Consider the following 12,472-nt stretch of genomic DNA (forward strand, 5'->3'; position numbering starts at 1 on the left):
TTATAGCACTGTGACTTCTGTTTGTTCAAACACCAATGACGAGATCGAAACCGAGACTGCTAATACTGCATCAACTACTTCATCGATACAAACCAACTACACTTCGACACCGAGACGCCCGCTATACAGCATCATGGAAGCCCCCGATCCTCCCGACATGGTCCAGTTTGCATCCCGTATCAACTTAGTATCCTGCCATCAGAGTCTCGGTCCCGTTGTCGGGAGTGGAGAGGGGGTCTTCCAAACAGTGAACACCGGCAAGTACTCAAGCTTAACAACCTGCTCGCTCCCTGATGATCATTCACTTTCTAATGCACCCGATTACCAGCGTTGCGTGACCTCGTTCGACGACTGTGGGGGCAGTAGTGGAACCCCATCAAGACATCGATTTCTGTCGGTTTATTACCAAAACGTCAGAGGTCTACGAACGAAAACATCTGACTTGAAGTTAGGATTATCCAGCTGCGATTACGATGTGGTCGTTCTCACCGAAACGTGGCTCCGGCCCGATATAATCGATGCGGAGCTAACATCGGATTACTCGCTGTTTCGATGTGATCGTAGTGAATCAACAAGCAACTTGTCGAGAGGCGGGGGTGTGCTCGTTGCAGTAAAATTGAGTCTGCACTGTACCGAGGTATCTTTAACCGACTGTAGACAGCTTGAGCAAGTCGCTGTGTGCGTGAAACTACCAAACCGGTCTCTGCACATTTTCGGTATTTACCTTCGTCCGAATTCTGATCCTGCGTTATATTCCACCCACTCTTCCGCTGTTCAGTATGTTGCTGATCGATCGGCGGCCAGCGACATAGTCTTACTTCTTGGGGATTACAATCTCCCTCAGCTGCAATGGACCTTCGATGAAGATGTCAATGGATACCTGCCTGCGAATGCCTCCAGCGAACAAGAACTCGTACTTACCGAATCCATTTCTACATGTGGTTTGGTTCAACTAAACTCATTCTCAAACCCGAATGGCAGGCTACTCGATCTGGCTTTTACGAACGCTCCTGACGATTTTGAAATATCGCATCCTGTTTTACCACTCTTGCCTATCGATCCTCACCATCCGCCGTTAGAACTTCAAGTTGATGTACATAGATGTGTGCACGTTCCAGCAAACGCTCAGTCGGACTCTATTGATCTGGATCTTAGGCGCTGCGACTTCGAATCTCTCAATGCAGAATTTTCATCGGTTGACTGGGAGCAGCTTCTTCAGGGGCACTCTGTCGATGATATTGTTCTTCTGTTTTACGACAAGCTTTACGAAATTCTCCATTTGAAGGTCTCTCGACGCCGCCCTGCTATTAGTGGAGCCAACAGGAAGCCCTGGTGGTCCATTGAGTTAAGAAACCTGCGCAACAGACTGCGTAAAGCACGTAAACGATTCTTCGCTAACAAAACCATTGAAAACCGAGAATCGCTTCACCTTGTGGAACTGTCCTACAAAGAGCTCGTAGCATCAAGCTACCATGAATACATGCAGAGGCTGCAATCGAATTTGAAACAAAACCCATCAATGTTCTGGAGGTTCGTGAAGCAACAAAGGGCAAGCAATCGTGTTCCGGACAATGTCAAGTATGGTGACGCTTTGGCCTGCTCTTCTGAAGAGGCAGCTAATCTTTTTTCGACCTTCTTTCAAAGTGTGTTTAATGCGGAGTCGCCCCAACCTCACCCGGGTTGTTTTCAAAATGTGCCATCCCATGATATCCACCTTCCTTTTTTCAATTTTTTTCGTGAGGAAGTGTTGAGAGCGTTAGCCAAACTAGATGCGTCGAAAGGAGCCGGAGTCGACGGTTTAACTCCAACACTGCTGAAGAATTGCGCCGAGTCTATAGTTAAACCTTTGACGATACTGTTCAATCGATCGTTAAATGAAAAAACATTCCCAGGTTTATGGAAAACTGCCAAAATGATTCCCATCCACAAATCGGGTAGCGTGCGGCACGTTGAAAATTACCGCGGGATCTCGATTCTCTGTTGCCTGGGAAAGCTCTTTGAATCCTTGGTCCACGAGGTCTTACTGTCTGCAGCAAAACCGATAATTTCGGAATACCAGCATGGATTCGTTCCCCATCGCTCTGCAACAACCAACTTATTATGCTACACCAACGTTTTGTTTCGTGAGATTGAAAGCCGGAATCAAGTGGACTCTGTATACATTGATTTTTCGAAAGCATTTGATACTGTTCCGCATAGCTATGCCGTGGAAAAGCTGAGACATATGGGTTTTCCCGATTGGATAGCCGACTGGCTAATGTCTTACCTGACTGGTAGGAAAGCATTCGTCCAGGTGAACTCAGCACGATCCAGGACCTTCTACATTCCATCTGGAGTTCCACAAGGGAGTGTGTTAGGTCCATTGATCTTTGTGCTCTTCATCAATGACTTGTGCCTGCAAATATCTTCTGGAAAGTTGTTTTTTGCCGACGACCTCAAAATCTTCAGAGTCATCAAGTCTGTTTTGGACTGTGTTGCTCTGCAGATTGACATCGATGCCCTTTCACGATGGTGCAAGGAAAATGGAATGTGCGTGAACATCAATAAGTGCAAGGTGATCACTTTTAGCCGTTGTTGGATTCCCATCAATCATCTTTACAATATTGACACTGCTCCGCTGGAACGTGTGCAGTCTATCCGTGATTTAGGAGTTATCATGGATTGTAAGCTTCGATTCAACGAACATATATCCACCGTTACTGCCAAAGCCTTCTCCGTTCTTGGGTTCATTCGCCGCAATGCATCTCAATTCACCGACGTGCACACATTAAAAGCCTTGTTCTGTGCTTTAGTGCGAAGTATCCTGGAATATGCTGCTCCCATTTGGGCACCGTACCATACATCTCAGGTGATCCGCATCGAACGTGTGCAGAAATCATTCATTCGCTTTGCTCTTCGGCACCTACCGTGGAATGATCCTGTCCATCTACCTGCATATCCAGAACGATGTCAACTAATTGATCTGGAACTGCTATCGGCAAGACGGCTGAAATTGCAGCGGCTGGTTATATTCGATATCGTCCAGAATAACGTCGACTGTTCGGATCTTCTCCTGCAAGTATCACTGAACGTTCCACAGCGTCAGCTGCGGTACTCAGCACTTATCGCAGTTCCCGCACATAGAACATGTTATGGTCATAACAACCCGCTCAGTTCTTGCCTCAGAGCTTTCAACAATGTTAGTGATTTGTTTGATTTTATTGTGTCCAAAAATTGTTTTAAAAATAGGATTAAAAACATAGCATAAGTTAAACTAGTCTGTACGACACTGTCGAAGACGAAGAACAAATAAACAAATAGGTGCAACCACTTTTTGATTAAATGCAAGGATCGAATGTTATCAATGGTTCAATGCGCTGATGTCTTATGATCATGCTCAATCAACTGCTCAGCAGGCAATATTGGTGTTTCTGGGGCGTTGAATAGGACACAAAAATCATGACTACTATGTCACACTGCAAAATACAACATTGCCTACAGAACAGCTGCTTGATCATGTCATAAGTTTACCAATCTCTTAAATAATTAATAACTTTTTCTTGTCTCGTTTCACATAGAAATGATCTCCAGCAAAGTTGTAGCTGAGAAAATTTTCTATAAGAATGGCTATCGAACTGTTTCGCAGCTTAATACGGAAAAAAAGACTAGAAAGCAATGAACAAAAAGTTGAGATTTCCCATAGTAATTTACATGTAAACTTCAAATGGCTTGTGTGAAGTCTGTTTCTAACCAAATGAGTTGTAACTTTGGGAGGCTAATCAGGACCCGATTTGAAACCATTTAAGCACTGTGGAGCGAAAAAGTCAAATTTTGCATCAGTCTAATGTACATCTGGTATCTTTCACTTTGTTGGGAATTCCGATATTTAAAGGAGTCATTCAAGTCAAACTTCAATAGTATTTAATGATGTGCAGAGTATTCTCACATCACATCTGCAAATGAACTGACATCAAAACATACTGGCACACTCTTTTATAACCTGCGCTATAATTATCGAGAGAACAGAGAGACGAGCCAATTGCGCGAATCGGCTCGTCTCCATGTTTTATCGATAATTATAGCGAGTGAGCATGTGATTTGTTGATTAAGGCTAACATTTTTGATCAATTTTCAAAAGTTATCCATTAATAAAAAAACTATCATCTTTATACAAAACAAATCTTTCGTCCAACCTGAATTAAATGATGCAATTAAAATTAAAATTTATTTATAAATTACATTGACCGTACTATAAGCGTTCAAACCTTGACACTATTTCGTCACACTTTTTTTTTATTTGTGCCCCAGTATAGTCCACAAAGATGAAGGCCCTAATTACGAGTGTCACTTCATGGTGAAAACGAAGTAAAGTGACCACTTGCCTTGTTTATCAAATGGGTATCACTTCACCGTGAGTGATAAGCTGTCGCTTCACCGTGAAGGGACATCAGTAATAAGGGCCGTAGTCTTACGTCAAAAAATTCATTTTGGTTTTTGTCATCCCTATTAAAAATAATAATAATAATAATGATCGCACACCAGCTATGGGGCCGTATGAATAAAAAGAGTTGACTTTACTTTCCCGTACTTTTCTTACGGGAAAAGTAAAGTAAACGCTTTTATTCATACGACCTATGGTTTCCGAAAAACTCTTCAACAATATCGAAAAAATATGTTTAAATGTCTTCACCGTCACTGTTTAACGTGGGGAGAGTATATTATGTTTTTTTTAAGAGCTGGGATGTCACATTAAAAAAAAGCGATTAAAATTTAAAATGCCTGGGAATTTCCAAAAATGTTTGCAAACTCGTTTTTGACCAAACTTGTCCTGATATTTATGATTAAACTAGTAGTTACTCCATCAATAGTTCGTCCACACTACAGCTTTTTTTTTCTGTTCGGGACCTAACACTACTGTGACCAGTAAATTGATCTATTGTAGTATATCCCGTGTCCTTAGTTTAGTGCATGTCGTATTACTCCATCACTATTGACAAATGATGAAGTATTCGATTTTTTTTACAGTTGCCACTCTTGCATTTATCGCAAGGATCCGACTCTAATAGAAAGGTCCCGCTATTTATACCCTTCCGAGTGTTGAAACACCCTCCAAAGGCGCGCCCCTTTGTCAGTCAAAATTGGATTCCTTAGCAACAAAATTAAGGTATGACACCGATAATGACCATGCATCAGAACCCTAGTCTTAACCACTTCAAACTAGGGAACAACGATTAGAAGATTAGGAATCACATAGATGAAGACAACTAACTCATTTTTTCCTTGTTTCAAGATCATCCTCGGTAGGCAAAGCCGAGTCTTGTCACTATCAACAAGGCATAAAAAGTAACAAGGACTAAGATGTGTTCCTTGGATTACTGAAAAATTCTATTCCCCTAGTTTCAAGTAGTCAGGACTAGGAATCGGTGGTAGATCTTACATCCCGTAACGTACCACGAAAAGGTGATCTACCCACGTTACGGGGCACACTACAGCTTAAATGAAGTTGTATAGCCTATCTTGATATCAGAATCAATATACTAATTCTACTTTTAGATAAATTAGCAGATATTTTTGAATTGTGCTGCGTGCTCAACTTTTTGGCTCAGCTCGAGTACTATCTTCGGTCCCAAGCTAATCGATGCACCCCTCGAAACATAAGAAAATCCAGGAACCCCTCATTTTATCTGTCAAACTTTCATAGCAAATCTAAACAAACATAGTGTAGTACTAGAATTTCGACTAGAATGGGATACGTTAATCGTTTGCTTGGGACCAATAGGCTAGTCAAGTAGTGAGCCAATTTAAAATCGTTAGTTTCGAATTGATTGTTGGTTCTAGTACACTGTCTCAAAAGCATATAATAGGCCTTGGATGCCTGACATCATCCGACAACTAGTAGAATGGGGCCTCCGCGGACACATCCTCCACTTCATAAGAAATTTACTCCTCTGCCGAACCTTCCTGGTAATTATTGGGAACCATTGCTCGAAAACATTCTCGGAGGAGACAGGAGTCCCACAAGTACAGGTTATCGTCGTAACGTTATTTCTAGTATGGATGAATGGGATCTTCCAAAATCTCCCTAAGAAGATATACATGTTTGCTCACGCTGACGATATCGTTCTGGTCGTCATTAGAAATACCACAAAAACTCTCAACACGATTCCATACTGCAACACCATTCGCATTCCCGGTGTTCGGTTTAACAGAAAGTATTCATTCACAGCGCTCTTCAACGAGGTCAAATCTAACTGCAAATCTAGGTTAATCTTCTCCTTAACTTTGGAGGTCGACACCAGGACTGCAACCAAGACTCCACCTGTCCAGGGCCATAGTCAACCCTCGTATCACGTTCTCAGCCCACGTTCAATCAAGCCATCAGAATTTCCACTGGCCTACTGCCCTCAACTGCCCTAGGTGATACTACATGTGTAGAGAGTGGTTCGCTCCCTTTCAACCGGTTCATTGCCAACGCCTTCTGTCGAAGAGCGATCGGAATTGCTTCAAAGACAACAGGTGAGGGAAGGTTCCTCCTAGAGGAAGCCAATCAATTCCTGATGGAATTTGCCAACCAGGAGCTCCCCACAGTGTGCCAGGTTCACTGTGTTGGAGCCAGGATTTGAAACTTACCTAAGCCCAGTTTTGATCCAACTATCAAAAACCGTTCTAAAGCAGGTTCCAACCCACAAGCGGTAACCAACTCGGTTACCCAACTCCAGCGCGACAAGTACCACGACTACACCATCAGATACTCCGATGGTCCAGTTACCCATACGGGTGTCGGCATCGGGGTTACCGGCCAACAACGACCCCACCAGGATTGCGGCCCTTACTGGTTTTCTTCACGAAACCGGACTCTACAACCAAGTTTAAACCTACTAATAAATCCCGATTATCGTAGTGCCCTCGGGCCTTCCCACCAATCAAACTTGGAACCACGAATCAAAACCTCCAACTTAGACAATAACTACTTACTAACTCTAGTAAACTAGCACCAACACAGCAGCACAAGCGTAAACACCCCATTAACTTCGAAACAGTGCAACAAGCATTTCGAAATTGATTTCCTGTCCTGATGATGGTTTCTTTATTTACAGTTCAGGTCAACCAGAACATGCCGTGGGTGGTTTTTGAATGTTCTAACTAGATTTTCTAGTAGCACTGCCTTGAAAAACCTTAAAAATAAACAAGATCTTTGTTACATTCAAAGTGTTTTTATATTACTTCATACGCGAAGTTAGCGATTTTCAGAGTTGGTTGGAAATGCTAACATGAAGCTTTAGTGCGATAATTTATTAGCTAGAGAATGATCTTTAGAAGAGGGTATTCCACAGCCGCAGTCAGTTTATGAGCAAAACGAGGACGCACATTGTTTGCCTGTAGACTTGAAGACATACTTCAAGTCTCCGCGTACGGGTTAGGCAAAAGATGAGCGTCTGACTTTAAAAACTGTCGCATTAATGGCCCTTCGCTCATTTTCAACTTCTATTCAATTTTCATACTGCCGTACTCTAATGGAACTATCCACCTACCCTCTTCTAAAGATCATTCTCTAGCTAATAAATTATCACACTAAAGCTTCATGTTAGCATTTCCAACCAACTCTAAAGATCTTTGTCCTCATTCTTACCTCAAAATTTCATATCTCTACAGGTAACCAAGAAGCATTAAAAACAGCACATTATCAGCAGCAAATGCTGCTTAAATGCCACTTTTGACAAAATACACGACTACTTTACTGCTAGACTCCACAAGCTAATGGCGCTACTGACAGAAATTTGACAACCGTTGGTAGCACACTCAATGCTGACGATACAGCCTCGGTGCTGTCAAATCTGCCTACTGATGATCATTCTTGTACGAAATTGCTTCCAAACGTGTACATACCCTATAGATTTCTTATGGCTTGTTTACGAACCATAAAAACCAGCGATACGAAGTAGGCGGCGATTGTTCGTATTTGACAGCTATATCCCACCGCTGGATGTGGCATTCCAGCATTCGAGGGTTTAATTTATTTTATTATTAATAATTAATAAAAGCGTCTTGAATCTCGTTTGTTATCAAAGCATTGGCAATGCTGATTTGTGACTATTGTGCATTTTAATAGCTGATTTATAACAGATTTGCATTTAAAATGCAAGAAGCCTCTGTAACGCAAATATGAGGTTGATTTGTGTTTGTGTGGAGTTAGAAGGTGATAGCTCTATTACAGATTCAGCAACCCTTTCAGAGTGTCTGGAGAGTCACGCCCCCCATTCCGAGGTTACTTTCACTTACAACAAGCCCCACATGTAAACACTACCGTTATCATAAAGTTAATGGTACTGCAAACACACTTTCAGATTTTGAAACTCCACGTAGTAGTAAATGGAAATAGAATTTAAAATTGATTTATAATCAGATTGATCTCACCAAACTCTGCCTCCGCAATACCACCAAGTGCTCGCGATGCAATGAGCTGGATTACCGAGGTGAAGCAATCACTCACACAACCACTGTACGATACACGCAAGTACACGCAAGTAGTGACGTCACTACTTGCGTTTACGTTGATTTTTTGGTTTACTAATACAACCCTATTTCACGATCTGCGCCACCTCTCTCTGTACCTCATTGCTCGCGATGATCTAAACAGCTATCGTAAACATTTCTTTCCGTCCACGTCCACGGAAGGTTCACTGTTACTTTTTCCCTAAATCATTCTCCTTCTTCAAAACAATATCGATAGCGTATTATTTCCCTTATCTTCTTAACCCACTAATAACCGGAGGCGAACCAGCCCCAGGCTGAAAGCCTCCCTAATAAAGAAAACTTAACTTAACTTCTACTAATAAATCTAATAGGGGAAATGGATGTAATGTCAGCCTAAATGCCCCTAATTTGGGCCGATACATAATTTCCGCAATCGACTAAATTTTCAATAGCAACCAAAAATATCCTTTAGTACCGTCCCAATGATGCGTTCATCTAGATAATATTGATAAATATCAGATTTTTAGCGATGGGCCCAATCTTAGATCCATAGGCCCACATTAGAGCCATTTCCCCTACTTATGTTTTCTACCTATCCCTACTTCTAGATAGAGCTGAAATTAGGGCGTAACAGCTTTTGTTAACAATGAATTCTCTCGATTGGGCTTATTACCGATGTCACTTCACGGTGAAGTGACAACTTATCACTCACGGTGAAGTGATTAATATTTGATTTACACGGCAATCACTTCACCGTGAGTGACAAGTGGTCTCTTCACTTCGTTTTCATCGTGAAGTGACACTCGTAATAAGGGCCGATGATTTCTAAAAAGTCAAGGCTCGCCCATGCAAACCATCATCTTCATCGGATAGGGGAAGACTGGTTTGGTTTTGTTGGTTTGCGTGGGCGTGCCTTGAATTCCTAGAAATTACCACGAGAAGTCATTGTTTGCAAAAGCAGTTTCCAGCTCTATCTAGACTTGTTCTCTAGGAAATATCTCCTCACACCAAAGACATGTTTTTATTCTTCCTCTATGTCTCCCCTAACCTTCCACCGTTAAATTAGTAGCTCTCCACCACCCGGCCAGATCCGCAAGTCCTAATCGGAAACACTGTCTATTTTCGCGAAATCCCAATAAATCACACTATGACTTAAACGACCAACAATAACGACAAATTCTCATCACGCTTTTTGGAAAAGAAATTAAAAAAAAAAAAAAATTGAAAAAAAACGTGAGAAAAACACGTCCGTTCACGAGCACAGCACACTTGTATCTTCTGTAATACAAATATGAGACCTGTTGATATGCTGAAAATTCTAATGCTTAGTGGTTACCTGGGTCAGCTTCAAATTTCCTTCCGACTAGTGCTGAACTTGACTTCATTCAACCCCAATTCCAACTTGTTCCAGGACTCACTGCTGGACGTTCCGGTCATCCTGGTGGGAAACAAGATCGACCAAATTGGCGACCGAATGGTATCGACCGAGGAAGGCCAACGCCGAGCGAAGGAAATCTCCTGTGCCTGCTTCCACGAGATCTCCGTCCGCGAAAGCATCGACCAAGTAACGGGTGTCTTCCGGGATGCGAGCCGCTTCTGGCGAGTACTGAATCGCTACCCCAAGCTGAAACGGTCCACCAGCGACGTGCACGATTTGCACTCGGAGGTAGAGCTAATCCTCAGTCCGGACAGTGTGCATCCGTTCTGTAACTGTGATTTGAGCCATGAAAAGCGACGATCAATCATTATTCTAGGTGAGAGACGGAGGTGGGGTGTTTTCGAAGACTGAGATGTAAATGATACAATTTATACACATTTTTAGGCCGTCCATGGACCGAAGAGGAACCGGACGAAACGGACGAGTCCGAATCGAGCTGTTGCTCCTCGCAAAAGTCTGACGTTGAAGAACCATTCCGAGGCCGGGCGTCGACCGATGGAACGTTGCTGTCCAGGCCACGACGGTGGCGGTTTGCGCCACCTGGATCCCTCATGCCACATGTGAGCCGTGTTGAGCGACGCATGAGCATATCGATGAGGGGAAGTAATGCTAGCTATTGAAAAACTTGTTCCGTGTCGATTTGTTTTTATGCTTGACAATATTGTGATTACTTGGATGTGAATGTGCTTTTTTGAGATACATCCACAAACCGGGAACCTCCGGGATCAGATATGCCGCAAATATTCAATTTTACTGTAGATTTGTATAAACTGAACGGCCTACATTACCGGAGAAATAACGGAACCTCAAATATACACAAATAAGACAGAAAGAAAAGGATCCATTTCGAATGGTAGAGAAAGCCAACATATAATTTTTCACATTTATTCATCAACGGGTGTTCGGTCAACTAACAGGCTCAACATCTCTGGATCGTTCTCGTCTCTAGCCAATTCCAGTGCCGATTGACCATCTACGGTAACAGATTCTTCTATCGATTCTCCAATCTTGTCGGCAAAATCAAGCATAACCTTTAGCGACTCGACAGCCTGATTACGAATGGCAATACCTACAGCCGTCATTCCATTCCCGTTGCGATGATCCAGGCTGGCTCCGTGCTCTAGCATCAGCTGAACCATGCGAAAATGGTTGATTTCAACTGCCTTTTCCAGCACCGATTCGTTCCGTTCGCTATTGACTGGTTTGTTGATGAGTTGTGGGGAGTTCTTTAGAAGCAGCACTACCATTTGAATGTTTTGATTCAGTATGGCATCATGAAGGATTCCTGCTTCTCCTTGGTGGTCCGCTACCATCGGTTCAGCACCGTTTTGCAGAAGATATTCGACTGCCTTTAAGTTGTTGGATCGCACGGCATACATCAACGGAGTAAGGCCATCGACATCAGCTAGGTTGAATACGTGGACGCCGTTCGGCAGGTGAGTTCGGTTAGATTTGACACAGTGCTGGTATACGAGGTCGATGTGTTCTAGGGAGCGGTTCTCCAAGAGAATACTATGGAAGGTGTTTCTGTTCGTGCTGCGCAATATTAGAGGGTCAGCACCAAGAGTGAGAAGGTTCTGCAAAAAGCGCGTGGTAGCATTTGCTGGGACGATGTCTAATACTGAAAAATCTGGGATGTGAGGTAGCACGCCTGTGTTCCGGGTAGTATCTTGGATGATGCAACTACTAGACTTAGTGTGGAGCATTCGGAGACATTCAGGGGGATCGATGCCGCTCAAGACGGTAACAGTAGCTTTGGCCAATGCAACATCAGCATGTTTTAATAGCAGATTTCGCAGTAACATTACAACGGCATCCATGTAGTGATTAGAAGGTGGGATAACAATTTCTATACGATCATTATTGAAGTAAGGTGTTGGATTAGATGACTGCACTGCTAGTTCGATCGCTATATTAAATTCTCTATCTCGATTAATGAAAGTCACGTTGCGACTGACTGTTTTAAGATGCAATTTATTTGGTAACTCTTGCACTTGACGAATCAAGGCAGAGCACAATTCTATTGTTCTCTTAGCTGGCGAACCTTCGTTGTAATTTTCAGTATCACCAATGATTGCTCCCGATTGATTGATCCAGAAGAATGAGGAGATCTGGTCCGTTAACCACTCTGCCACTTCCAGGTTGTACTCGGTAGCCGTTCTAATGACTGTTGGTTCAGATTTCAGAAATTCCAAAATCCGCAACTCATTCAAAATCTGCACCCAATGTTTCAACTCGGGATCATCGCAGCAATTGTCCTTGGGTTTGAATATTTTTTCCAACAAAAATTTAACTACTATAGGGTTTGAGTTCTGCAGTGCGCATTCCATAATACCTTCGCAGTACCACAAATCAATCGTTTTGTTCAAGATGAATTTCATCAATTTCAGCGATCCCTGTCTTGCCACGTATTGAATAACATTGGAATGAAATTCCTTTGGGAACGATCTTCTGACGATGGATCGAACAAGTTTAAAGTTTTTTTCATATACAGATACGAAAATTATAAACCCTTCATCGATCCATGGATCGATTCCATTGTCGAGTAGATGCTCGGCAATGTCCCAGCGATGATGATAA

The 12,472-nt window shown here is 42.6% G+C and overlaps 1 protein-coding gene across 1 annotated transcript in view; it reads left to right on the plus strand.

Moving 5' to 3' along the window:
- LOC135701546 (ras-related and estrogen-regulated growth inhibitor) overlaps nucleotides 1–10,714 on the plus strand; it is a 50,267-nt gene extending 39,553 nt beyond the window's left edge. Inside the window, exons 4-5 of the mRNA XM_065222383.1 lie at nucleotides 9,866–10,208; nucleotides 10,277–10,714. Of these exons, the coding sequence (XP_065078455.1) occupies nucleotides 9,866–10,208; nucleotides 10,277–10,512 (579 nt within the window). The 3' untranslated portion in view covers nucleotides 10,513–10,714. The remainder of the gene's footprint in view (nucleotides 1–9,865; nucleotides 10,209–10,276) is intronic.
- The last annotated feature ends 1,758 nt before the right edge of the window (nucleotides 10,715–12,472 follow it).

This window comes from Ochlerotatus camptorhynchus, unplaced genomic scaffold, assembly GCF_037179485.1.
Source record: "Ochlerotatus camptorhynchus isolate MF236.1 unplaced genomic scaffold, CSIRO-AGI_Acam_v1.1 ptg000014l, whole genome shotgun sequence".
In the NCBI taxonomy this organism is placed as follows: Eukaryota; Metazoa; Arthropoda; class Insecta; order Diptera; family Culicidae; genus Ochlerotatus; species Ochlerotatus camptorhynchus.